We start from the raw sequence: 25,347 nt of genomic DNA, 5'->3' as shown, positions 1-25,347 counted from the left end.
ACCAGCAAGCAGCACAGCCGTCACAGTGGTGCAAATCTGGCATAGTGGCAGTGATGGCCTCCCTTCTCCAGCCGGATAGAGTCGTCTATCTGGTTCGTGGAGAAAAACGGATCAGAGCTCCTATTTCCCAGCTTTATTTTTGCCGTTACTGCAGCGAACTACGATCCCTAGAATGTGTGTCTCACGAGGTACTTTTATCCTGTTTTTATCCATTGCTTTGATATGCGAGCTTGTACGATTTGTTAGCCGCATTGCTAGCGGCGCTGACATGTAGGCGGGGCCTAAGGCGGCTTTCTCGTGCATCCAATGGCTGTGCAACCTGTCAGTCAAAGCTTCGTCCATTTGATTGGTTGTTGTGCGTGCCTTGACTTCCGTTTATGTTAGTTCTCTTATAAGCTAACTAGCCTAGCACTAGCCAGATGTACTAAACATTGACAAACCCATTCTTAACACAGTATTATAAAATCATAATTTTGTTGAAAGACAGTATTTTATCAGCCATATGTGGTGGTTTTGGTTAAAGAAGCTTGCTAATTCAGCTCACAGTTACGAACACCACACCCAAATGAGCTGAAATCAGCGTCCAACATGTAATTCCATCATTAGCTTGATATTTGTGTCTTCTGAAGAAATTCTAATAATATGTCAAAGATGCGACTGTGTGTTCACTTCAATTGTATCTGCGAGTTATGTTAGTTAGCTATGCAAGCTCCTCTGGCACGTCTTCCATTAGTACTAAAGTTAAAGTTAAAGTACCAATGATTGTCACACACTAGGTGTGATGAAATTTGTCCTCTGCATTTGACCCATCCCCTTGTTCACCCCCTGGGAGGTGAGGGGAGCAGTGGGCAGCAGCGGTGCCGCGCCCGGGAATCATTTATGGTGATTTAAAGCAGTGGTCCCCAACCTTTTTGTATCCGCGGACCGGTCAACGCTTAATAATTTGGGGTGGGGGTCCTTTTTCTTTCTTCTTTGTCATGAAAAAAGGACATTTTTGTCATGAAAAAGGGAGGTTTTTTTGTGTTTGGTGCACTAATTGTAAGTGTATACTGTGGTTTTTATGTTGATTTAATTAAAAAATATATATATATTTTTTTATTTTTAGAAAAAATTCTTCTGCGGCCCGGCACCAATCGGGCCGCGGCCCGGTGGTTGGGGACCACTGATTTAAAGGCCTACTGAAATGAGATAAACGGGGATAGCAGGTCCATTCTATGTGTCATTCTTGATCATTTTGCGATATTGCCATATTTCTGCTGAAAGGATTTAGTAGAGAAAATCGACGATAAAGTTTGCAACTTTTGGGTGCTAATAAAAAACCCTTACCTGTACCGGAAGTAGCAGACAATGTGCGCGTGACGTCACCGGTGTCCTCACGTTGTTTATAATGTGAGACACCAGCAGTAAGAGCAATTCGGACCGAGAAAGCGACAATTTCCCCATTAATTTGAGCGAGGATGAACGATTCGTGGATGAGGAAAGTTAGAGTGAAGCACTTGAAAGAAAAAAAAAGACGACAGCAGTGGGAGCGATTCAGATGTTATTAGACACATTTAGTAGGATAATTCGGGAAAATCCTTTATCTGCTTATTGTGTTACAAGTGTTTTAGTGAGATAATAAAGTCATACCTGAAAGTCAGAGGGCTGCGGTGACCGCCAGTGTCTCTGAGAGAAGCCATATGGAGGAGCCAAGAAAGTCACAGCTGCCTTTTTGACAGCTGCAGCAGGAGGACGCAAACTCCGCTCAAGTCTCCGGTAAATTTTTCTCATCCAAAAACTTGCTGGTTGACATGAGGTAGAGAAACATGTTCGCTTGACTGCTCTGTTCCTTATTAAAGCTTCACAACAAACAAAGAAACACCGGCTGTGTTTTGGTTGCTAAAGGCAGCTGCAATCCACCGCTTTCCACCAACAGCATTCTTCTTTATAGTCTCCATTATTAATTGAACGAATTGCAAAAGATTCAGCAACACAGATGTCCAGAATACTGTGTAATTATGCGATTAAAGCAGACGACTTTTAGCCGTGAGTGGTGCTGGGATAAAATGTTCGCTCCAACCAATAACGTCACAAGCACGCGTCAACATAAGCGTCATCATTCCGCGACGTTTTCAACAGGATACCTCGCGGGAAAGTTGAAAAGGTGAAATTTGTCCTCTGCATTTGACCCATCCCCTTATTGTCCCCCTGGGAGGTGAGGGGAGCAGTGGGCAGCAGCGGTGCCGCGCCCGGGAATCATTTATGGCAATTTAACCCCCAATTCCAACCCTTGATGCTGAGTGCCAAGCAGGGAGGCAATGGGTCCCATATTTTTATAGTCTTTGGTATGGCTCAGCCGGGGTTTGAATTCACGACCTACCGATCTCAGGGCGGACACTCTCACCACTAGGCCAGTGGTTCTCAAATGGGGGTATGCGTCCCCCTTGGGGTACTTGAAGGTATGCCAAGGGGTACGTGAGATTTTTTTCTAAATATTCTAAAAAAAAGCAACAATTCAAAAATTCTTTATAAATATATTTATTGAATAATACTTCAACAAAATATGAATGTAAGTTCATAAACTGTGAAAAAATGCAACAATGCAATATTCAGTGTTGACAGCTAGATTTTTTTTGTGGACGTGTTCCATAAATATGTTAAAGTTTTCTTTTTTGTGAAGATATGTTTAGAATTAAGTTCATGAATCCAGATGGATCTCTACTACAATCCCCAAAGAGGGCAATTTTAAGTTGATGATTACTTGTATATATAGAAATCTTTATTTATAATTGAATCACTTGTTTATTTTTCAACAAGTTTTTAGTTATTTTTATATCTTTTTTTCCAAATAGTTCAAGAAAGACCACTACGAATGAGCAATATTTTTGCACTGTTATACAACTTAATAAGTCAGAAACTGATGACATAGTGCTGCATTTTACTTTTGTATCTCTTTTTTTCAACCAAAATGCTTTGCTGTGATTAGGGGGTACTTTAATTAAAAAAATGTTCACGGGGGTACATCACTGAAAAAAGGTTGAGAACCACTGCAATAGGCCACTGAGTAGGCATATTATTTCCAGGGTTGTTTAACGGCCTACTGAAACCCACTAGTACCGACCACGCAGTCTGATAGTTTATATATCAATGATGAAATCTTAACATTGCAACACATGCCAATACGGCCGGTTTAGTTTACTAAATTGCAATTTTAAAGGCCTACTGAAATGAGATTTTCTTATTTAAACCGGGATAGCAGGTGAAATGAGATTTTCTTATTTAAACGGAGATAGCAGGTCCATTCTATGTGTCATTCTTGATCATTTCGGGATATTGCCATATTTTTGCTGAAGGGATTTAGTAGAGAACATCGACGATAAAGTTAGCAACTTTTGGTCGCTAATAAAAAAAGCCTTGCCTCTACCGGAAGTAGCAGACGATGTGCGTGTGACGTCACCGGTGTGAGGGCTCTTCACATCCTCACATTGTTTGTAATGTGAGCCACCAGCAGTAAGAGCAATTCGGACCAAGAAAGCGACGATTTTCCCATTAATTTGAGCGAGGATGAAAGATTCATGGATGAGGAAAGTTAGAGTGAAGCGCTTGAAAGAAAAAAAAAAGACAACAGCAGTGGGAGCGATTCAGATGTTATTAGACACATTTTAGTAGGATAATTCGGGAAAATCCCTTATCTGCTTATTGTGTTACAAGTGTTTTAGTGAGATTATAAAGTCATACCTGAGAGTCAGAGGGCTGCGGTGACCGCCAGTTTCTCTGAGAGAAGCCATATGGAGGAGCCAAGAAAGTCACAGCAGACTTTTTGACAGCTGCAGCAGGAGGACGCAAACTCCGCTCAAGTCTCCGGTAAATTTTTCTCATCCAAAAACTTGCTGGTTGACATGAGGTAGAGAAACATGTTCGCTTGACTGCTCTGTTCCATATTAAAGCTTCACAACAAACAAAGAAACACGGGCTGTGTTTTGGTTGCTAAAGGCAGCTGCAATCCACCGCTTTCCACCAACAGCATTCTTCTTTATAGTCTCCATTATTAATTGAACGAATTGCAAAAGATTCAGCAACACAGATGTCCAAAATACTGTGTAATTATGCGATTAAAGCAGACGACTTTTAGCCGTGAGTGGTGCTGGGATAAAATGTCCGCTCCAACCAATAACGTCACAAGCACGCGTCGTCATTCCGCAACGTTTTCAACAGGATACCTCGCGGGAAAGTTAAAATGGCAATTTAGTAACCAAACTGGCCGTATTGGCATGTGTTGCAATGTTAAGATTTCATCATTGATATATAAACTATCAGACTGCGTGGTCGGTAGTAGTGGGTTTCAGTAGGCCTTTAAAGTTAAAGTACCAATGATCGTCACACACACACTAGGTGTGGTGAAATTTGTCCTGTGCAATTGACCCATTCCCTTGTTGTCCCCCTGGGAGGTGAGGGGAGCAGTGGGCAGCAGCGGTGCCGCGCCCGGGAATCATTTACGGCGATTTAACCCCCAATTACAACCCTTGATGCTGAGTGCCAAGCAGGGAGGCAATGGGTACCATTCTTTTTTTAGTCTTTGGTATGACTTTGAACTCCCAACCTACCGATCTCAGGGCGGACACTCTAACCAATAGGCCACTAAGTAGGCATATTATTTCCGGGGTTGTTTGATTTCCTCCTCAATTATCTTCCTGAGATGTATAATATCTGTGTTGAACACCCTCCCTTTTCACTGAAACCAGGTGGACTCTCATTACTGCCCGAGCTGCTTGGAAAACATGCCATCTGCGGAAGCTAAACTGAAAAAGAATAGGTGAGGTTAACATTGTAGTTTGCGGAAAAGTCTATTTTCTGGCCCCCTTTTCTGATCTATAAATTTGCTTCCAATGATGTATTTGTAGGTGTGCCAACTGTTTTGACTGCCCTTGTTGCATGCACACCCTGTCTACTCGGGCAACAAACATCCCCGCTCCTTTGCCTGATGATCCTACTAAGACTGCAATGAAGAAGGCCTACTACCTGGCTTGTGGCTTCTGCCGCTGGACCTCCCGGGATGTGGGAATGGCTGACAAATCAGTGGGTGGGTACTGCAGGTTGTAGTCACGTGACGAGACGCCCGGCTCAGTAAATATTTGAGACTCGAAGCGGTGGTGAGGCGAGTGTCTGTCGTTAAAGCGGTGTGGGCTGTATTTTGGCTTTCTCAAAGAAAAATTACCTATGGTTGCGTTGTTTAAGGCAGTTGGGCCCCGTTCAAATCACGAAAAAGGATACAAGTTTTTTTCAGAGTTCCTCGAGAGGAAATGAAGAAGTACGAAAGACTGTACAATGTCAAAGTTTCCAATATTGCTCTCTTGTTGTTCCACTGAAACTGTCTCCACTTCACGACTAATAAGCAAAAAAAACAGAAATTAATGGAAGCCACAAAATAATATATATTTTTTCTCTTTTCATATCATGTAGAGCACCAATGTCAAACTCAAGGTCTGCACTGCAACATTTTATCTGGCCCGCAAAACACCTGGAAATTATACATGTCAATAAAGTACTTAATATTTTCTCACTAAATGTAATAGTTTTTTTCATTTTGACAGAAAAAATATATGTACTGCTTGAAATTGCATACATTTTAAACTTTTATAGTATCCAATATTGCAACAAATTTTACGGTATGTTATCAAACATGTTTTTGTTTAAATAAAAATACTTAATTTTACAGCAAACTACCTATCAAATTGATAAAAATGACAATACATTTTACGTGGTTCTTTACAGCATATTACTCTAAATTGTAAAAAAACCCGTTAGAATTCTGTTGACTGAGCAGCCAGTTTTTGACTGTAAAATCTACGGTTGTTGTTTTCAAAGGTCTATTACTCTAAATGTAAAGACGGTACATTTGTTGTTACGGTAGAAAAACTGCTGACTAAGTTGCCAGAATAAAGAAATAACTTGTACTGTTTTTCCATGAACAATTTAATGTTCTAAAAAACAATGTAAATTTAACACAAAAATTCTGAAAACTAATCTGCCATTTTTTCCATAACCCCCCGCCCCCAAACAACAGTGGTACTGTTTTTTTCATTTATTGTAAAATGTTGTAAAAAATAATAACGCAATATTTTAAAGTGAAATTTTGTAAATGTAACATTTTTAATTTATATAATTAATAATGAAATGATAATTAATAATGAAATCCAGAGGCAAATTCGTCCATTATTTGCTGTTACAATCAACCTTATGCCAGCCATAACTGCTATGTGGCCCTCAGTGAAAATGAGTTTGACATCCCTTTCACAGATTAGGCATTTTAACTGTCATATAATTCAGTAAAAAAAACGTAAGTTAGTTCTGTTTTTGAGATGGTCTTTTTAGTTGTACACTGAAAAGACACTCAGAATGTACATGAAAATACATAATGCGGGATTTACAATTTTAACTATGAGCAATAAAACACTGAATATTGAGAATATATGAATGTCGCTCCTCGACTGCAGACCACCTCCTTGATCGACATCTTTTATAATCGAGCAAGAACAAAAAAACATGCAACAAACATGGCGAAACATTAACGCCAAGGGTAAAAAACATCCACGTCCTCAATATAATCTCACTATTCTGCGGAACTTTGCTGTAGAACTCTGCCTCCGTCGCCCACTCTGTTCTTGCCTTGTCTGCATGAAGGAGAGCTTCGTATGTCACTCAAAAGTGCAAATTCTAACCATCCATCCATCCATCATCTTTAGCTTATCCGAGGTCGGGTCGCGGGGGCAGCAGCCTAAGCAGGGAAGCCCAGACTTCCCTCTCACCAGCCACTTCGTCTAGCTCTTCCCGGGGGATCCCGAGGCGTTCCCAGGCCAGCCGGGAGACATAGTCTTCCCAACGTGTCCTGGGTCTTCCCCGTGGCCTCCTACCGGCTGGACGTGCCCTAAACACCTCCCTAGGGAGGCGTTCGGGTGGCATCCTGACCAGATGCCCGAACGACCTCATCTGGCTCCTCTCGATGTGAAGGAGCAGCGGCTTTACTTTGAGTTCCTCCCAGATGACAGAGCTTCTCACACAATCTCTAAGGGAGAGCCCCGCCACACGGCGGAGGAAACTCATTTCGGCCGCTTGTACCCGTGATCTTATCCTTTCGGTCATGACCCAAAGCTCATGACCATAGGTGAAGATGGGAACGTAGATCGATCGGTAAATTGAGAGCTTTGCCTTCCGGCTCAGCTCCTCCTTCCCCACAACGGATCGATACAACGTTCGCTATACTGAAGACGCCGCACCGATCCGCCTGTCAATCTCACGATCCACTCTTCCCCCACTCGTGAACAAGACTCCTAGGTACTTGAACTCCTCCACTTGGAGCAGGGTCTCCTCCCCAACCCGGAGATGGCACTCCACCCTTTTCCGGGCGAGAACCATGGACTCGGACTTGGAGGTGCTGATTCTCATTCCGGTAGCTTCACACTCTGCTGCGAACCGATCCAGTGAGAGCTGAAGATCCCGGCCAGATGAAGCCATCAGGACCACATCATCTCCAAAAAGCAGAGACCCAATCCCGCGGCCACCAAACCGGAACCCCTCAACGCCTTGACTGCGCCTAGAAATTATGTCCATAAAAGTTATGAACAGAATCGGTGACAAAGGACAGCCTTGGCGGAGTCCAACCCTCACTGGAAACGTGTCCGACTTACTGCCAGCAATGCGGACCAAGCTCTGACACTGATCATACAGGGAGCGGACCGCCACAATAAGACAGTCCGGTACCCCATACTCTCTGAGCACTCCCCACAGGACTTCCCGAGGGACACGGTCGAATGCCTTCTCCAAGTCCACAAAGCACATGTAGACTGGTTGGGCAAACTCCCATGCACCCTCAAGAACCCTGCCGAGAGTATAGAGCTGGTCCACAGTTCCACAGTTCTAACCATTGGAATAATTTTTATAGTTTAAAGAAATATCTTGTGGCCCGCACTGAAATGTTAATTATGTTGTATAATGTCCAGGTAGCCCAGTTAACTGCTTTTTATGCTGTTTTGCAAGACCTGTGTCCATCCATCCATTTTCTACCTCTTGTCCCTTTTGGGGTCACGGGGGGTTGCCCTATCATGTGACCTAAAACGTGACACCTCATGAAGCAGAAAATCTTTCGACACTGAATTTTTTTACACTGGTTGATTATACACTGAATTTTCATACACTGAATTTAATTTTAAAACAACAATTTTTTTTCAATGAAATTGTCAGCATAATTTGATGTAAAAAAAATTCTGTTCACAAAAATCAAACGCAAAAAATTCAATTACATAAATTCAGTGTCAAACAAAAAGATTTCGTAATAAAGATACAACTTAACCTCCATACCAACGGATAATACTTCGGATCACTCAACAAACCTATTTTTGACAAAGTATAGGGATTGATTCGATTGCATATTCAGATTTTTTTGCTCGTATCTACTTTTAGCGATAATGTTTAGGCCCCTTGCGTACTCAAATAGTTCACATACACAGTAGCCATGTTGGTTTAGATTACCACTACTTTGTTCACTGGTGTCAGAAAAAGTCACGTGACTCAATTCAAGGTGAAATTGGCAGCAAATTGTGCTTATATGTAAAGATGTCTTTCATAAAGATAAAAAATATCCAATACTGTATGCATTAAAATTTCAATTTTGTTCTCCGCAGCCAGTGGTGGGTGGCAGGAGCCTGAAAACTGTCATACTCAGCGGGTGAGTCATTTAAATTCCATTGGGTTGATCACATGTTTAGTTGTGAATAGATGTCTCTGACTGAATACAGCCCACATCTCAATGGCTCAAAGTGTCTATATATTAAACCGGAACCTTTGAGGTTGGACACATAATCAGTTCAAGGACACTGATCAACATCCAGTTTGTATTTAGAAAGACATTTTCCCAAAAGGAATTAAATTAATCAAACTATTGCCATTATGAAATGCAGTAACACAAGCGTAAAACTAATTAACGTTCGTTAAACTCAGCATGAAACTGCTTCGTGTTGAAAGATTTTTAAAATGAAGCATAACAATTCAATTAAAAACTTCTGCCACAACAATCAAAATTCTAAAAAAAATAATAAATAAAATGTAGTATGCTTGTGTTGTTTTCGGTTGTACGAATTGTTCAAATTGCGAAAAGGTTAATGTTTCTTCAGAGTTTCCTGAGAGGTAATCAAAAAGGATGGAAGAGTGCAAGATTTTACGAAATGACGAAAAAAGCGGCACACACTCCAGTCCAAAGGAGCAGAGTTGAAGAATGCATGAGTTTGCTGTGATCACTCCGTTTAAAGGTTAGTTTAATACACTTTTAGGGTTTATTATTTCCCATGAATTTGTATTTCTTAAACACTATGAGTGTTTTCAAAAGCACAGATTCGCCGACGCAAAGTAAAAGAAAGCAACTGTAAGCAATACTTAATAGAGTTAGGTTTTTACAAAAGGCAGCAATCCTACATGTAGCGTCCAGCGAATAGACAATGTTGACATGAATAGTGCTATTTGGATAAATTTGGGGAAAACCACGCTACTTTTAAACGGCGTGTGCAACAGCAACAAACGTGGCAGTTTAGACCCGAATTTAAATAATAAAATGCAGCTTTACCCGACCCAAAACTTTTCATATTTATCTGAGAGAGTCTTAATACTAATTTCCTTGACACACACAAAGAAGTTGTAGACCTCTATGCTTTTACAAGTTTCGATATGTTTTGCCGTGTAGAATAGCGTCTGGAGCACAAAGGTTCGATATGTCTTTTTCTGATAAAGTATAGGGATCTATTCTATTTCATAGTTAGATTTTTTGCATGTATTTTCTTTTTGCAGGAAGATTTAGGCCTCTTTTCTACTCAGATTGTATGCTGCTTGCTGTACAACAGCCATCTTGGCTTGGTTGACCATCACTGGTTGTCACTTCCAGGATGAAGTCACGTGACTGAATACAGGCAATTGAACGAACACGCTCAGGTGCTGATAGCCAAGCTCAAAGTGAACCCTCTATACCCTGTTTGAAAGCGAAAAATAAAGAAAACTAACACACATTAAAATTCATCGATGACTGCAAAGCTATAGAGTTCTTTTCATTTATCATTGGATCGTTGGTTACCGGGATATTAAACACGAGTTGTTCATAATGTATAGTATTTAATGGGAAAATTGAGGTGCGTTCCCGGGATTCTTAAGAAGCAACTCTACTGCATCTTGTCAGATTTCAGTGCATCAGGGATGGAGGACGCGTACTTGGCAACATCCATGCTATTGTAGTGTATATTCTTGTAGTAGCTGTTGCCAACACATGTCATTTTCTTACCAACATTATTAAAACCAAGCGTGTCTCTCTGGTGTGACTTTCCCCCTAGATTAACAAACTGATGGAGTATTACCAGCAGCTGGCTCACAGAGAGAAGCAGGAGCGTGACAGGAAGAAGCTGGCCAGGAGACGACAGGGCATGCCTTTGGCTTTCTCGGTACACTGCTACTGTTGTGCTGAGTCAAACATGAAGCCTTTTTGTAAAATCTGAGCCTCAGTGTAATATTTGCTCTTTTGCAAAATAGATTGATTTAATTTGCAAGTGAAGCATTTTATTTATATTTGTGTTGATGATGAACATTTGGTGCAGATGTGCTGTTTAGAATGTTATTGCCAAGTAGTATAATATACTGGGCCTGAAAATCTACTACCGGTATATAAAATATAGCTCAATTAAATTCAGTCCATTCAGTATTTCAGTTTCTTAATGCAAAACAATCTAATCCCTCACAATCATATTTAAGGCTTACCTATATGTGTTTTTCCAGTAGGAAAATGTCGGTGTTGCATGTCACCTGCCACTAATGTTTCCTTAATCATGTCACAGTCGCACCTTTACTCTCTCCCTTTTCCTTTGCTAATGCATCCTGATATTTTCTTTTTGATCCCCTCACAGCAACACACTATTCATGTGGTGGTGAGTTGTACTTGTCTTTTTTTTTTTTACAACTTTTTTAACTTCCTTGTCTTCATTGCTACTCTGTGGGAGTTCACAGATCACATGAATGTCTCTTTGCTTACATGAGACTTTAGAGTCACAATGGAGCCTTTTGTACAGGCTAGCAGGAGAGACATTGTTGCTTATGTGTATTATGTCTTCAGAACATTTATTTAAAGAGCCAGTGCATACTTATGTATCATGGTCATTCATATTAACTTTTAAAGGGGCCCTATGCTGCAAAACCAACTTTTTTCACCTATTGGTACCTGTTCTTGTGTTGAAAGTTGAAGTCAAACCATGGAGGTATTGCGGAGATATTTATAAAACAACCTTGCCTTCCTTCATTCTTCGTTTAAACAAACCGTTTGGAATTTGCTGAATTTGTGAAGTCTTTACCAAGGGTGACATCAGCGGATAGCCTTAGATATACTGTATTGGAGATTTACCCAAAGAGCTTTTGTAGCCATTGTAGTCCAAATGATGTAAAATGGTAAATGGGTTGTACTTTTATAGCGCTTTTCTACCCCTGTTTAAGTAGCCCAAAGTGCTTTGACAGTATTTCCACATTCACACACTGATGGCGGGAGCTGCCATGCAAGGCGCTCACCTGGACCCATCAGGAGCAAGGGTGAAGTGTCTTGCTCAAGGACACAACGCACGTGACTAGGATGGTAGAAGGTGGGGATTGAACCAATAACCCTCAGATTGCTGGCACGGCCACTCCACCAACTTCGCCACACCGTCCCATGTAGTCATGTATGTAGTCAATAAGCTCCTTCTTTTTCTCTATCCTTGTGTTGTGGGGCAGACTGGCTTGTGCATGCACATACATCCTCCGCTGTTCCCCTTTCCAATACGAAGTAGCGTATAGTTCGAAGTTATCTTTCAGTAGACTCCATGTGGAAGAGCTAAAAACTATAACATGGCTGACTTCGAGAAGAGGCAGTCAAAGTGAAGGCAAGTAAATAGCACCGCTCACAAAACGCCACATCATGAAGAGATGGTCAGGAAGCGGCTTGAAGATGGTCTGTAAAGCAATCTATTCAACATTTTGACCAAAGAACCACCATTACATGTTATGAAGACCACAAAGAAGTGTTTTATATGGAGAACAAACAAATCACAATAAGACCCCTGTAATAGCTACAACAAAAACATGCAAACACAATACAACAGTTTTAGTCCATTCTCTCCTCCTAATCATGGCCAAAAGGTTTTTTTTTGTCTCTCACCACAACATTGTTTTTTTTCATATTTCTACTTATGCCCTATATTGCTTCTTTAAACGATGACAGCTTCTGTCAGAAGTCGTATGTCTGATCCTTTTTTTTTCTTGGTCGTGCAGGAAAAGTACGGGCTTGGGACACGGCTGCAGCGGCAGAGGGCTGGTGCACCCATTTCAACTCTGGCTGGTCTTTCGTGAGTTGCATATTTGTTTTACATACAAGGATTTTAATTGTCACTGCACAAGTACAGGCGGCAGAGACTGGGGCCGACAAAAAAACGTTCTAACTTTCTAACAGTAACCTAGCAACCATAGCATCTGTTTTTTAAAATCCTTTTCTTCTCGAAAATTTCTCCACCTTCTGTTTTATTGTCTGTGCACAGACTTTAACGGATTTTCGATTCAGCACTAACTAACTATGCATATTATATATTACACAAGTATAATTGATTGATTGATACTTGTATTGGTAGATTGCACAGTACAGTACATATTCCGTACAATTGACCACTAAATGGTAACACCCGAATAAGTTTTTCAACTTGTTTAAGTCGGGGTCCACGTTAATCAATTCATGGTAAAGTATGCTAACTAATGATAAATAAGGATGTAATGATGAACCGATGTAAAACTCCCTACAATTAATATTGCTGTTTCAAATTAAAATTGTCCTGAAATTGTGATCAATAACCGCACTTTGATAAACTCACAAACAAGTAATACTGATTTCTTTAAGAAAACTAGCATGCTTCTTGCTAGCTTATGCGGTAACATAAATACAAGACACATAATATTCTTTCCCCATTAAGAAATGACATATCGCAATCTACACTTGTATGAAATGAAATATTAAATAAAATATGTGGTCTGTTTGTATATTAACTATTATTTTGTAAATAACAGTCTGTTCAAAGATTAGAGTGTGTGTTAAAGGCCTACTGAAACCCACTACTACCGACCACGCAGTCTGATAGTTTATACATCAATGATGAAATATTAACATTGCAACACATGCCAATACGGCCTTTTTAGTTTACTAAATTGCAATTTTAAATTTCCCGCGAAGTGTCGTGTTGAAAACGTCGCGGTATGATGACGCGTCGTTTGACGTCTCGGGTTGTAGCGGACATTATTTTCCAGCCCGATCCAAGCTAAAAGTAGTCTGCTTTAATCGCATAATTAAACAGTATTCTGGACATCTGTGTTGCTGAATCTTTTGCAATTTGTTCAATTAATAATGGAGAAGTCAAAGTAGAAAGATGGAGGTGGGAGCTTTTAGCCTTTAGCCACACAAACACAGTCGGTGTTTCCTTGTTTAAAATTCCTGAAGGCGAAGCTTTACTATGGATCAGAGCGGTCAAGCGAACATGGATCCCGACCAAATGTCAACCAGCAGTTTTCGGGGAGAAAATTGTGGGAATAAGTTTGCTCATACCGGCGACACGCGGCGACATCAGTGGAGCTTCCAGCAGAGTGACTTGCCTCTGAGACTCTGAGTCAACACACGTACCCGTAGCCACACCCCTCCGACTTTAAGTACAATTTAATCTCACTAAAACACTAACAGAATGGGCAGATAAGGGATTTTCCAGAATTATCATAGTAAATGTGTGTAATAACATCTGCAATCGCCTTTTTATTTCTTTTTTTTTTCTAGTCCTTTACTCTCAATATCCTCATTCACGATCTTTCATCCTCGCTCAAATTAATGGGGACAATGTCGTTTTCTCGGTCGGAATAGCTCTTGCTGCTGGAGGCTCCCATTAAAAACAATGTGTGGACGTGAGGAGCCCTCACCCTTGTGACGTCATCGTCTGCGACTTCCGGTAAAGGCAAGGCTTTTTTATTAGCGACCTAAAGTTGCGAACTTTATCGTCAATGTTCTCTACTAAATCCTTTCAGCAAAAATTTGGTCAAGTATGACACATAGAATGGACCTGCTATCCCCGTTTAAATAAGAAAATGACATTTCAGTAGGCCTTTAAAGTATATTTGAGCACATTCAACAACATGATAATGATCCATCCATCCATCCATTTTCTACCGCTTATTCCCTTTTTGGGGTCGCGGGGGGCGCTGGTGCCTATCTCAGCTACAATCGGGCGGAAAGCGGAGTACATCCTGGACAAGTCGCCACCTCATCGCAGGGCCAACACAGATAGAAAGACAACATTCACACACTAGGGCCAATTTAGTGTTGCCAATCAACCTATCCCCAGGTGCATGTCGTTGGAGGTGGGAGGAAGCCAGTGTACCCGGAGGGAACCCACACAGTCACGGGGAGAACATGCAAACTCCACACAAAAAGATCCCGAGCCTGGGATTGAACCCAGGAGTACTCAGGACCTTCGTATTGTGAGGCAGACGTACTAACTAACTCCTCTTCCACCGTGCTGCCCCATGATAATGATATCCTTGATAATTTTGTTCACTATAAAATGAAATGTTCATGTTATGTCCCTAATGATAACTAACATATGCTTGACAATGGAGGGGTTTTTAATTGTTGTAATTTTTATTTTGAGACAGTAAAATACATTAGCTTTCCATCCAACCACATCCATCCATCCATCCATTTTCTACCGCTTCGGGGGTGCTGGAGCCTATCCTAGCTGCACTGGGCTTTATTTTTGTGAATTTATAGAGCCACTTTACCTGACTTACGTCATTTGTGCTCACAAAATTACTGTTGAGAACAGCTGTCCTCTGCACGTTTCATCCAGGACCCCCATCTGGTCTACGAGTATAAATAAATGGCCGACATTAAAAAAAAATAATTAAAGAAATTGACAGGGTGTAATTAATGGCCATTAAAAAAAATCCCACCTCCTTAGTAGACAATTATAAAGCAGATCAGGACTAATGGGAGGCTAAATGCTTTCTTTTGAAATTGCAGATGTAATATAGCTAATCTAAGAACCAATGCTCTGACTGGGAAGAATTTGATTATAGAACATACGTTTTAGTGTTTTTTTTTTTCCTGTGTTAAAACATGAGATTATGAAGGATAATGGACGCTTAAGATAATTGTGTGTGATTATAACTAAGTGGAAGAAATGGTCTTCATTATAAGGGAATATTGATGACCGGACATGTGTTACTTGGCAGTCTAAAAGAGGGAGAGGACCAGAGGGAGATCACCATTAAGCCTGCACAGGCTCTTGATGAGGTGGAGCCTCTGCCTGAAGATTTTTACACTAGACCCATCAGTCTGCCAGAGGGTAAGGAAATATTTCTCCTAAACAGTAGTTAATTATGTGCCCTTTTGAAGATGAGTTTCATCTTCTCAGTGACCCGGCTGCGCCAGCGACTTCTGCAGCCCGACTTCCAGCCTGCCGGGGCCTCACAGCTCCACCCTCGACACAAACACCTCCTGATGAAGCGCTCACTGCGCTGTAGGGTCAGTAAGAAATATTCTGACCCAACATATTGTCATCAATGTAGATTGATTGATGATGATTGACTTTTGTGTTCATGTTTATTTTTCTCCATTTTAATCTTTCAGAAATGTGAGCACAACCTGAGCAAACCCGAATTTAATCCCACTTCAATCAAGTTTAAAATTCAGCTGGTGGCTCTGTGAGTGTTGAACGACAGACACACATTCAACATACACCCACATATGCCACACAACATTAGAAACACTGGAGATTCCCTACAAGAGCTGTATAGAAAATGATGGCCTCGAAAAGATAATGAACAAAAATTATAAGTTTGCAGGTAAACTGGTGTGCAGTATTTTCACATGTTTGTTGTCACTAAAGCTTTATTTAACTGGCAAAAAAAAATGTATTATTGTACCAGAGACTGTGTATAGTACAGCTTATACTACAGTTTTAAGTTTTAAATTATCAACTAAAAGCTGCCCCCACCTGGATGTAAAGAGGCAATGAGGCAATACACATTATCAGCCACAGTACAGTAGGTATCCTATTCGTCACATCCATCCATTTTCTTGTCCCTTTCGGGGTTGCGGGGAGTGCTGGAGCCTATCTCAGCTGCATTCGGGCGTATTTGTTAATAATAGCCGTAAAATAATAATCCTACATCAATGGAATCTTTGGTGTTATTTATAGTACACTGGGGGAGGGGGGGGGGGGGGGGGGGGGCGGGGGGGGGCGTACTTATCGCTGAAATACAATAATCATCTGGCAATGCTGGCTAGTACAAATGCAGAGAAGTCACATGATCCAGTCTAGACATACTGTAATCCAATCAGGTTGTTTTAATTTCAACACAGTGTTTTGTCATAAGAAATAATGTTGCAAACACTTGGTGCAGGTTCACTGGGCTATCATAAAACCTTTATCTGTCCAGGATAAACTTGTATGATCATCAATGTAGCTAGCAAGGTATGCGTCCTTCGTCTTTATCGCATTACAGTGTAAAAAGATGCAGCCAATTCACAAGCCTAATTTTTCCTGTAAGAAAACAATACATTGTGAACAATGGTACAATACGTCACGATATTAAGGCCTCGGTGCGGTATTACTGTAACAATTTAAGAAGACCTGGTAGAATTACCATAGTGTGAAAAATGAACTTGCAGTGTATTTGAACACAAATATAATGATCAAATGTTTTAATTATTTGTAATACTACAAACATACATTTTCTGAAATACTAGTATTTTCTTAAGAATGGCACAGATACATCCAGTGTTTCAAGTAACTCACATATTAACAAAAAACAACAACTTTCTGTCAAGTGTCTTTAAAGTGACAATGTAAACAACCAGTGCAGCAAGTCTAAAAAAAAAAAAGTTCAGTTTAGTTTATTTTAACTTCCTGAGAAGCAGTGTCCTGTGCAGTGGACATTTTTGTATTTGTTTGAAGAATGCTGATTCCCACAAGGTTAACTATAACTATTAATAATGTACTGTACACGCTTCACAAATTGATGTTTGACCTCGCTGGCTTCTTGGTTTCAAATCAGGAATATTTTGTAGTTTACTTCTCAGAAGGGCCTATTTAATGGCGCCAGAAAAAAAACTATACTGGTTTGTTGCTGTCACATGCCACAGAATTATTGCTAGCTAACTAAAACACATCAATATATTTATAATACTGTTAGAATCCTACCAAAAATCGGAAACACAATTCGTCGCCGACAAATTTATTTCTTGATGACAATAGTCAGTGATGTCATCGCTCATGTTTTTCCGTACAGAAACTAACATGTTTGCAACCAGTGACTGCTGAGCAACAGGAAAAGAAAAATGCCTGCGACCACTGCAAAAAGCACCCCAGTGAAAACTAAACAAGTCAAAGACACAAATAAATTGCTCAACTTGCAAAGTGGCTCTTGCTTTTCATGGCGGTACATCTGTGGTGCGGGAGCATTTCAAGCAGAGGAATGTCGTACATTTCAACAATTAAAAATGTGAGCGTCATAGTAAATAAACCTACATTTCCACTACTCGGAGCTGTGCTTATTCGTGTCAATGGTGTTTTAGTGTCTAAGGGACGTGCTCTAATGAAATAAACAACAAACGCTGCAGTGCCGGTGAGCAAAAAATACTTGAATGGGCTTTTGTCATTTGTTATGTACATGCTACGGCTTCACATTAGGTATGGGCGATATGGCTTAAAATCTATACCGTGATATATATATTGGAGCCTCTTGCAATAATGATATATATCAGATTATAATATTTGGTATTTAAATTATAATAGAACCATATATATATAATACACACACACAATGTATATATTTATACAGTGCAGAAGTTTTTGTTATTGAATATGTGTAATGTAAATTTAAATAGGTCCGACATCAGATTGTGACGACATCGCAATATGAAGTTTTAAAGTATAAACGATAACCTCGTGAATATTAAGAGCATGTGAAAGTTCCACCTTGTTTCTTTCCCTGACGTGATGACTTCCTTAAAGTTTTGTAACCAGTGAGAAATATCAAACGGCTATAATACACCAAATATGGGGTGAGTGTTTTGCATATAATACCCCTCTTGCACTAAATGGCTTTTTTCTATGTGTAATGTTAAATTATATATATGTGGGTTATAATGTCTACAAAGTTCAATGAGGAGGGTGTGTGTTATTTGTGACTGTTTGTTGACTTTATCTGTTGGTTATAGTTATTTTTACACCATTAGTAGGGACAGATGTTTGCACTTTGCCGTATATATTAATACTGTCCCACTACTAGTTAGTGAATTTCATGGACATTGACCATGGTTCTGCTCACCACCACATGGGGGTGATAAATCCACAGTGAACAAACCACTGGATTCTATACCTAGGGTGGAGAATTACCTGGTGGGCCAATCTTATGATTAAGTGTATGATGTCTTGCGGGCTATTCTGAAAACTCCGGCGGGCCACAGTTTGGACACCCCTGGCATAAGGTTTATGTGTTAAATAAATAATAATCTTTGTGAATAACACATGGTTTCTTATCATTTGACATGGTTGTTAACCTGTATGAAGGTTTGATATAATTATTGACATAAGATTAAAATATTGTACATTACCTTTTGCATTATATGAATTAATATTATTTTATGTTGTCCAAAATGTTTGTTTTCTGTGTCATTGCATGAATAAATGGAAAATGGAAAACAATGAAATGTATGAGATGAAAATCAAGAGTAACATTCTGTGTTAATATTTAAAAAAGGGCCCAGGGCTCCTCTGTAGTGGAAAAATTGGTCCCTGAGGTCAAAAAGGTTAAGAACCCTTGATGTAGACCCCTAGGAAGTGTTTTAATTGTATAAAAAAATCGTAATAGTTTGTAAACTATAACAAAAATGACAAAAGATTTTTGATGCTGAAAAATATTGATCTCACCATATAATGACAATTTACTCTGATACTATGGATATTTTTATCGATCCACCCGCCTTTGTTTACATTCAAGTGATCTAGCATGTTTAGCTATTATTAAATAAATAGATAAATAAATATATATATATATATATATATATATATATATATATTGATTGGCAACACTAAATTGGCCCTAGTGTGTGAATGTGAGTGTGAATGTTGTCTGTCTATCTGTGTTGGCCCTGCGATGAGGTGGCGACTTGTCCAGGGTGTACCCCGCCTTCCGCCCGATTGTAGCTGAGATAGGCGCCAGCGACCCCAAAAGGGAATAAGCGGTAGAAAATGGATGGATGGATGGATATATATATATAAGAAACATAGCTTATTTTATTGCCATGGAGGCGAGAATTACTGACTTACAAGTAGCTTTGCGGCACTCTGGAGGGACATTAGCCGCTCGCCTGATTGCGTTGAGGATGCACTCGTTGGCTTGTCGTTGTCAAATTTGCGGGAGACGGATGTATTGTCTCATCCACTTGCACGATGTAATGTTAGTAATAAAATCTCACATTTTCATCATTTATATCTTATATTTTCTATATCGTGAAATCGTACTTTACATACAGGCCACTTCCGATATCTGTGTTTTATTTAGTAAGCAGGAAAAGGAGTTTGCAAAATTTTGAATCTTGTTTAAGTTCAGATAGATTTTGAACATAAATGAGTATATGCGTTAATTCTACCTATATCACTCTTTACCACATCACAGGAGTATAATGCTACAATTTAAGAAAAAGGATATTAAGAAATGGAAATAAATATATTTATTTAATTGGGAACCCATTGAATTTCCCAAGTACCCATTAAAATCACTACTACATGTTTTGAACTCCCAACTTTACCAACTGACGTTGCAACTTTGATATTCTATAGAACGTATAATTAATTCTTTACCTAAATGCATTTGTAAAACTTGGGAGTGTTAGGAGGTTTTTTTTCTCTGTTTAAGCTACAGTGATTTTTTTAAACCTTATTTAGCATTTTAGCCAAGAGCTTTTTCTTTTTAATTTGCCTTATTGTTTTTAGTGGTTATTCTTATTAATTTGTCACCTTAAATTAAATGATTTTGCGGGTCTTTTGTTCTAAATATAGTTCTATCTTTCCTCTCCTAGGAGTTACATCCCTGAAGTGAGAATTATGTCCATTCCAAATCTGCGCCACATGAAGGTCAGTATATCTAATGAGCTGTTAGAAAACTCCTTATACAAATTTAATCTATAAATGAGGGGGTTATCTTTGTTTTGTTTAATTAAACGTTTGCCTCTTGGTGTCTTTAGGAGAGCCAAGTGCTGCTGACCCTAACCAACCCGGTGGAGAACATCACTCACGTCACTCTGGCCTCTTGCGAGAAGGACGATCCAGACGACATTAACAGCACTGCAGAGGTAATCATTACAGCTTTTCTTTCTGCAGCGCCCTTTTTAAAACACGTGAAATAGCTGCCGTTTATTTGACAAACATTGTGTGTTCTTGTTATTATTGCAAAAAAGCCAAACTCGAGGCATGCTTTAATTACACTGCACCTGCTACGTAGAAAAAGTCTGGGGTGAAATCTTAATGAAAACAGGAAAAGCACATGAAATATGACCGACTGCTCTGATGAACTTAACACGTCTTTTGGAGGCACGCTTCTGATAATTTGCCTAATTTATCGTAGAAATTAATTGCTCACGCCAACATCATCAGTCAGCAGCGTTCTTGGAATGTGTTGAGCAATTACCTGGCAAGTGAAAAACTCTGGGGGACGGAAATAAAATTATTTGGCTTCCATTGACGCTATGGGATCATATTTGCTGAGCGAATCCAAATTTCATACAACTTGGAAACCGTTTGTCTTCAGGGATTCCGACTCAGGCTCAATGCTTTGTTTATAATACATACAGTAATGTGCGTTGTTAGGGAGCCAGGGGACCAAAGGCTGCCATTGAAATGAAATAGAACTGCAATTTGTGTCCTTCTGGCATTACTTTGCAAAATCTACACATCTTTCTGTAATAGTGGAGGCGAGGAAAATAGCATATATTTGTCCCTAAGGCAGTGCAGGAGACATTGGTGCACTGCGGTGGAAAATAGTGACAACCTTTTAATAGCTCAGATATTGGCAGCATTATAAAAAAAAAATCACTCTTTTAATGTCTCTTTTTAAAAAATACGTATGTTTGTATGAAATGATCTATTCACTTAATCGATACAATTTAAGCGCCGACTCTCATTACAGTCGTCCCTCGTTTATCGCAGTTAATTGGTTCCAGGCCTGACCATAGTAAACCATTTTTGCTAGAGATAAATGATAAATGGGTTGTACTTGTATAGCGCTTTTCTACCTTCAAGGTACTCAAAGCGCTTTGACACTACTTCCACATTTACCCATTCACACACACATTCACACACTGATGGAGGGAGCTGCCATGCAAGGCGCCAACCAGCACCCATCAGGAGCAAGGGTGAAGTGTCTTGCTCAGGACACAACGGACGTGACGAGGTTGGTACTAGGTGGGATTTGAACCAGTGACCCTCGGGTTGCGCACGGCCACTCTGCCACTGCGCCACGCCGTGGGAGAGTCCGATATTATCGGCCGATAAATGCTTTAAAATGTAATATCGGATATTATCAGTATCAGTTTCTAAATTATCCGTGTTGGTTTAAAAAAAAAAAAAAAGTATGACTTTTAAAACGCATCCTTTAGGGCAGAAACGCTATAGACGGTTATCTTCCTGGTTCAAGGAACGAAACTAGAAGAACATTTTCAACCCGCAACACCTGGAGTGACTAAACTTGTCTGAAGGTGGTGCCATAACACAAACAATAACACACCTTTTCATTGTCTCTGTCAGTGTAATATGAAAACTATTTATTACAAAACATTTATGGCCATTTGTATAAAAAAATATATACATTAGAAGCACTGGTTTATAAGCCGCAGGGTTTAAAGCGTGGGGATATAGTAGCGGCTTTTAGTAGTAAATGTAATAAAGCGGCAATATTTGAATCATCATCACATCCTTCGTCGTTTTATTGTATTTATCTCACAGCTTTAAGCAGATAGGGGTAAGAGCTCCTCCCCTCTGGCCAATTTCCTAAATGTCTAAATAAGTACGTCCAAATAGCTGTGACGTTACAACATAGCTAATCTTTAAAACAATACTCCAACACCTTGGGACAGAGGCATCCAAAACGGCATGGAAATTATGATTTGCCGCTTTGGCAATATTTACCACGAGGATTCAAAATTGTAACATATCTTAGTCAGTAAAGGGGAAAATCATCACAGGTGTCCTTTAAGCGGCGCACATGACATGCAATAGTAGGTAGCAGTGTGCAATACGTCCTCGTCTGCATAGAACTGGCAGTGGACCAACTCGCCGAGGAGTCAAGTCGCGTTTGAGCTCCATTTGTCAGCTGTCGCGGGCAGAGTGAGCGGCGCTGTGATTCCATCGAAGGACGGTCTGCTGAGCTGCCTGTTGCCCGACAGGCGGCCTGTTTGTCTTGGCCTCTCCTTCTAATGATGAAGTCACAGTCCTGACTAGGTAAGTAAGAGCTCCTGGCCAAAACAAGAGCTTGACCCAATTCTATTTGCGCTGCGGCCAAAAGTGAGCGTGCTGTTGTCTTTCTGCCTGATTTGATATTCAAACACCTGGAGGGCACGCACGGAGCCACGCTTGGCTACTTAGATTGACCAGCTCTTCCAAAAAGGGGGAGTTTGACTCACCTCCGAGTGCGACATCATGTTTGCTGACCCATGCAGTCATGACTCAAATAGTGAAATGTTCATTTTACTCTTTGAAGAATATTTTTCGAAAAGCTTTTTGAATCACCCACTCAAAGACCTGATGATTCTAGGCTATTTGTATTGCTCATCATACTTCCTCGCTAACTCCAAGACTCAACCCCCTCCCCCGAATATAATCTTTGCTGCGTTTTCAGGTGCAGGAAATGTGTTTAGGCAGTCGTAAAATTGAATTTGAAGCAAAGCGAGAGACGAGACTCCTGTTTGACCTCCCGTGAAAGGAGAGGATTGAGTGTTTGGCTTGTGTTTGTCTTTGAGGTCATCGTGCCCCGTAAGGAGCTGCTGTTGGCAGGGAAGGATGCTGCTGCTGAGTATGATGAATTGGCTGAACCTCAAGACTTCCACGATGACCCCGAGTGAGTAGACACACACACACAAACACACACACAAACACACAGACTAACATTTGTACCTCATGCGGTCTTCTCCTCAGTGTTGTTGCCTTCAGGAAGTCCAACAAGATTGGTTTCTTCATCAAAGTGATCCCCCGCAAAGAGGACGATGCCGATGTCACCGTTTCGTTTAAGATGCGGCACGACTTCCGCAACCTCACCGCTCCCGTCAGGCCCAGCGAGGAGGGCGGCGACACCGCGCCGGATGCTATTTGGCTGACGCACCACGTCGAGATGAGGCTGGGACCGCTTGTCCCCTGAACAAAAAAAACCTTCATGTTCTTTTACCATTTCTTAATATTGTGAAGAAGCTATCAACTTTACTTTATTTTGCTTTACCTGCCTATTTATGCATTTTTGTTGCAGCCCAGCTTTCCACTAAATAATAGGTAGAGGAGTATCATGTCCTGTGAGATACATATATCAATATGATACAAGTTGACCGTGCCGTCTTCCATCAGTCGCTGCTGCGGTATTCTATTTTAATCTTAAAAGCAACCATTTTTTTTTCCTGGAGCTGTTTGCAGTTGCGAGGAAATGCACAAACAGCTTCACAAGAAGTGTAAAAGATGAGCATAATGGTAGATTATATCATAACTGTGTATAACTGCACCTGTAGCTTCCTCAGACAGCGTCGCACCAACCCGCATGGATCGTCTATAATAAATATTACAACCATCACTGTATCCAACGTTATGCTGTGCTCTGCTTTATTCCCTGCAAAATAAAGAAACCGTGGACACTAAGACAAGCTGTACATGTAAAAATTTTGTTTTTCCAACTCGATCATCTTTGATTTCGCCCCCTCTGTATTGTATTCTGCGGTCACCTTTGGTTCATCTGAATTAACTTGGTGAGGAATAAAAATGCAAGTTTTCTCCTCCACTGCCTAGTAAAATATTGTCAACTGTTAAATATCGTTTTTCTTTCTTGGAAATCCTTTTAGAAATGCACTTTGATAACACATTCCGACTGATTTACATCTAGTCTAATCACAGTAGTGTTGTACATATACTCTTATTTTACCACCATTTGAAAGTCAGGGTCAATTATTAAAAAAAAAAAAAAAAAAAAAAAAAAAGTGATTACACTTCTTTATATCTAATACTTTAGTAATTATTTCAATTGTTTCAACAGGGTTATAGTTTGCTTCGAAAAGTATTTGCCAAACTTCAGTTTTATTGTTCAATAGAGGAGACATAATTTACATTTTTCCTTCCTCTCAACTATATATATAATATAAAGGAAAATTAAGAAAAAACATTGAAATGAGAAGGTGTGTCCAAACTTTTGGCCTGTACTATATATATATATATATTGTTATATATATATATATATATATATATATATATACACACAAACCCCGTTTCCATGAGTTGGGAAATTGTGTTAGATGTAAATATAAACGGAATACAATAATTTGCAAATCATTTTCAACCCATATTCAGTTGAATATGCTACAAAAACAACATATTTGATGTTCAAACTGATCGACTTTTTTTTGTGCAAATAATCATTACCTTTAGAATTTGATGCCAGCAACACATGACAAAGAAGTTGGGAAAGGTGGCAATAAATACTGATAAAGTTAAGGAATGCTCATCAAACACTTATATGGAACATCCCACAGGTGTGCAGGCTAATTGGGAACAGGTGGGTGCCATGATTGGGTATAAAAGCAGCTTCCATGAAATGCTAAGTAATTCACAAACAAGGATGGGGTGAGGGTCACCAATTTGTAAGCAAATTGTCGAACAGTTTTAGAACAACATTTCTCAACGAGTTTTTGCAAGGAATTTAGGGATTTTATCATCTACAGTCCGTAAAATCATCAAAAAGTTCAGATAATATGGAGAAATCACGGATTTTTGTTCCCTCAGGGGGTACTGCATCAAAAACCGACATCAGTATGTAAAAGATATCACCACATGTGCTCAGGAACATTTCATAAAACCACTGTCAGTAACTACAGTTGGTGGCTACATCTGTAAGTGCAAGTTAAAAATCTACTATGCAAAGCCCAACCCATTCATCAACAATATCCTGAAACACCGTCGGTTTGGCTGGGCCCGAGCTCCGCTAAGATGGACTGATGCAGAGTGGAAAGGTGTTCTGTGGTCTGACAAAACCACA

At 39.9% G+C, this 25,347-nt stretch overlaps 1 protein-coding gene across 2 annotated transcripts; it reads left to right on the top strand.

The window, feature by feature from the left end:
* On the top strand, nucleotides 1-24,129 carry dctn4 (dynactin 4). Of its 2 annotated transcripts, XM_061901926.1 has the most exons (14): nucleotides 1-188; nucleotides 4,722-4,792; nucleotides 4,881-5,059; nucleotides 8,658-8,701; nucleotides 10,347-10,454; nucleotides 10,914-10,934; nucleotides 12,304-12,377; nucleotides 15,292-15,404; nucleotides 15,474-15,583; nucleotides 15,689-15,762; nucleotides 20,147-20,201; nucleotides 20,312-20,419; nucleotides 23,081-23,178; nucleotides 23,256-24,129. In XM_061901926.1, exons 1-14 carry the CDS (start codon nucleotides 54-56, stop codon nucleotides 23,473-23,475), a joined length of 1,410 nt encoding a protein of 469 aa, XP_061757910.1. In that variant the 5' UTR covers nucleotides 1-53; the 3' UTR covers nucleotides 23,476-24,129. The 2 variants fall into 2 exon arrangements, with proteins under 2 accessions (XP_061757910.1, XP_061757911.1); XM_061901927.1 differs by lacking the exon at nucleotides 10,914-10,934.
* Nucleotides 24,130-25,347: the final 1,218 nt, after the last annotated feature.

This window comes from Nerophis ophidion, linkage group LG05 (assembly GCF_033978795.1).
Source record: "Nerophis ophidion isolate RoL-2023_Sa linkage group LG05, RoL_Noph_v1.0, whole genome shotgun sequence".
Classification (NCBI taxonomy): domain Eukaryota; kingdom Metazoa; phylum Chordata; class Actinopteri; order Syngnathiformes; family Syngnathidae; genus Nerophis; species Nerophis ophidion.
The sequence above is the reverse complement of the archived record's forward strand: the minus strand, read 5'-3'. Positions and strand labels throughout refer to the sequence as shown.

Coding starts and splice junctions, on each gene's coding strand:
- dctn4 (XM_061901926.1), top strand. CDS start 54: ATGGCCTCCCTTCTCCAGCCGGATAGAGTCGTCTATCTGGTTCGTGGA. Junction 20,202..20,311: donor CAAATCTGCGCCACATGAAG/GTCAGTATATCT, acceptor TGGTGTCTTTAG/GAGAGCCAAGTGCTGCTGAC. Junction 20,420..23,080: donor ACATTAACAGCACTGCAGAG/GTAATCATTACA, acceptor TTTGTCTTTGAG/GTCATCGTGCCCCGTAAGGA.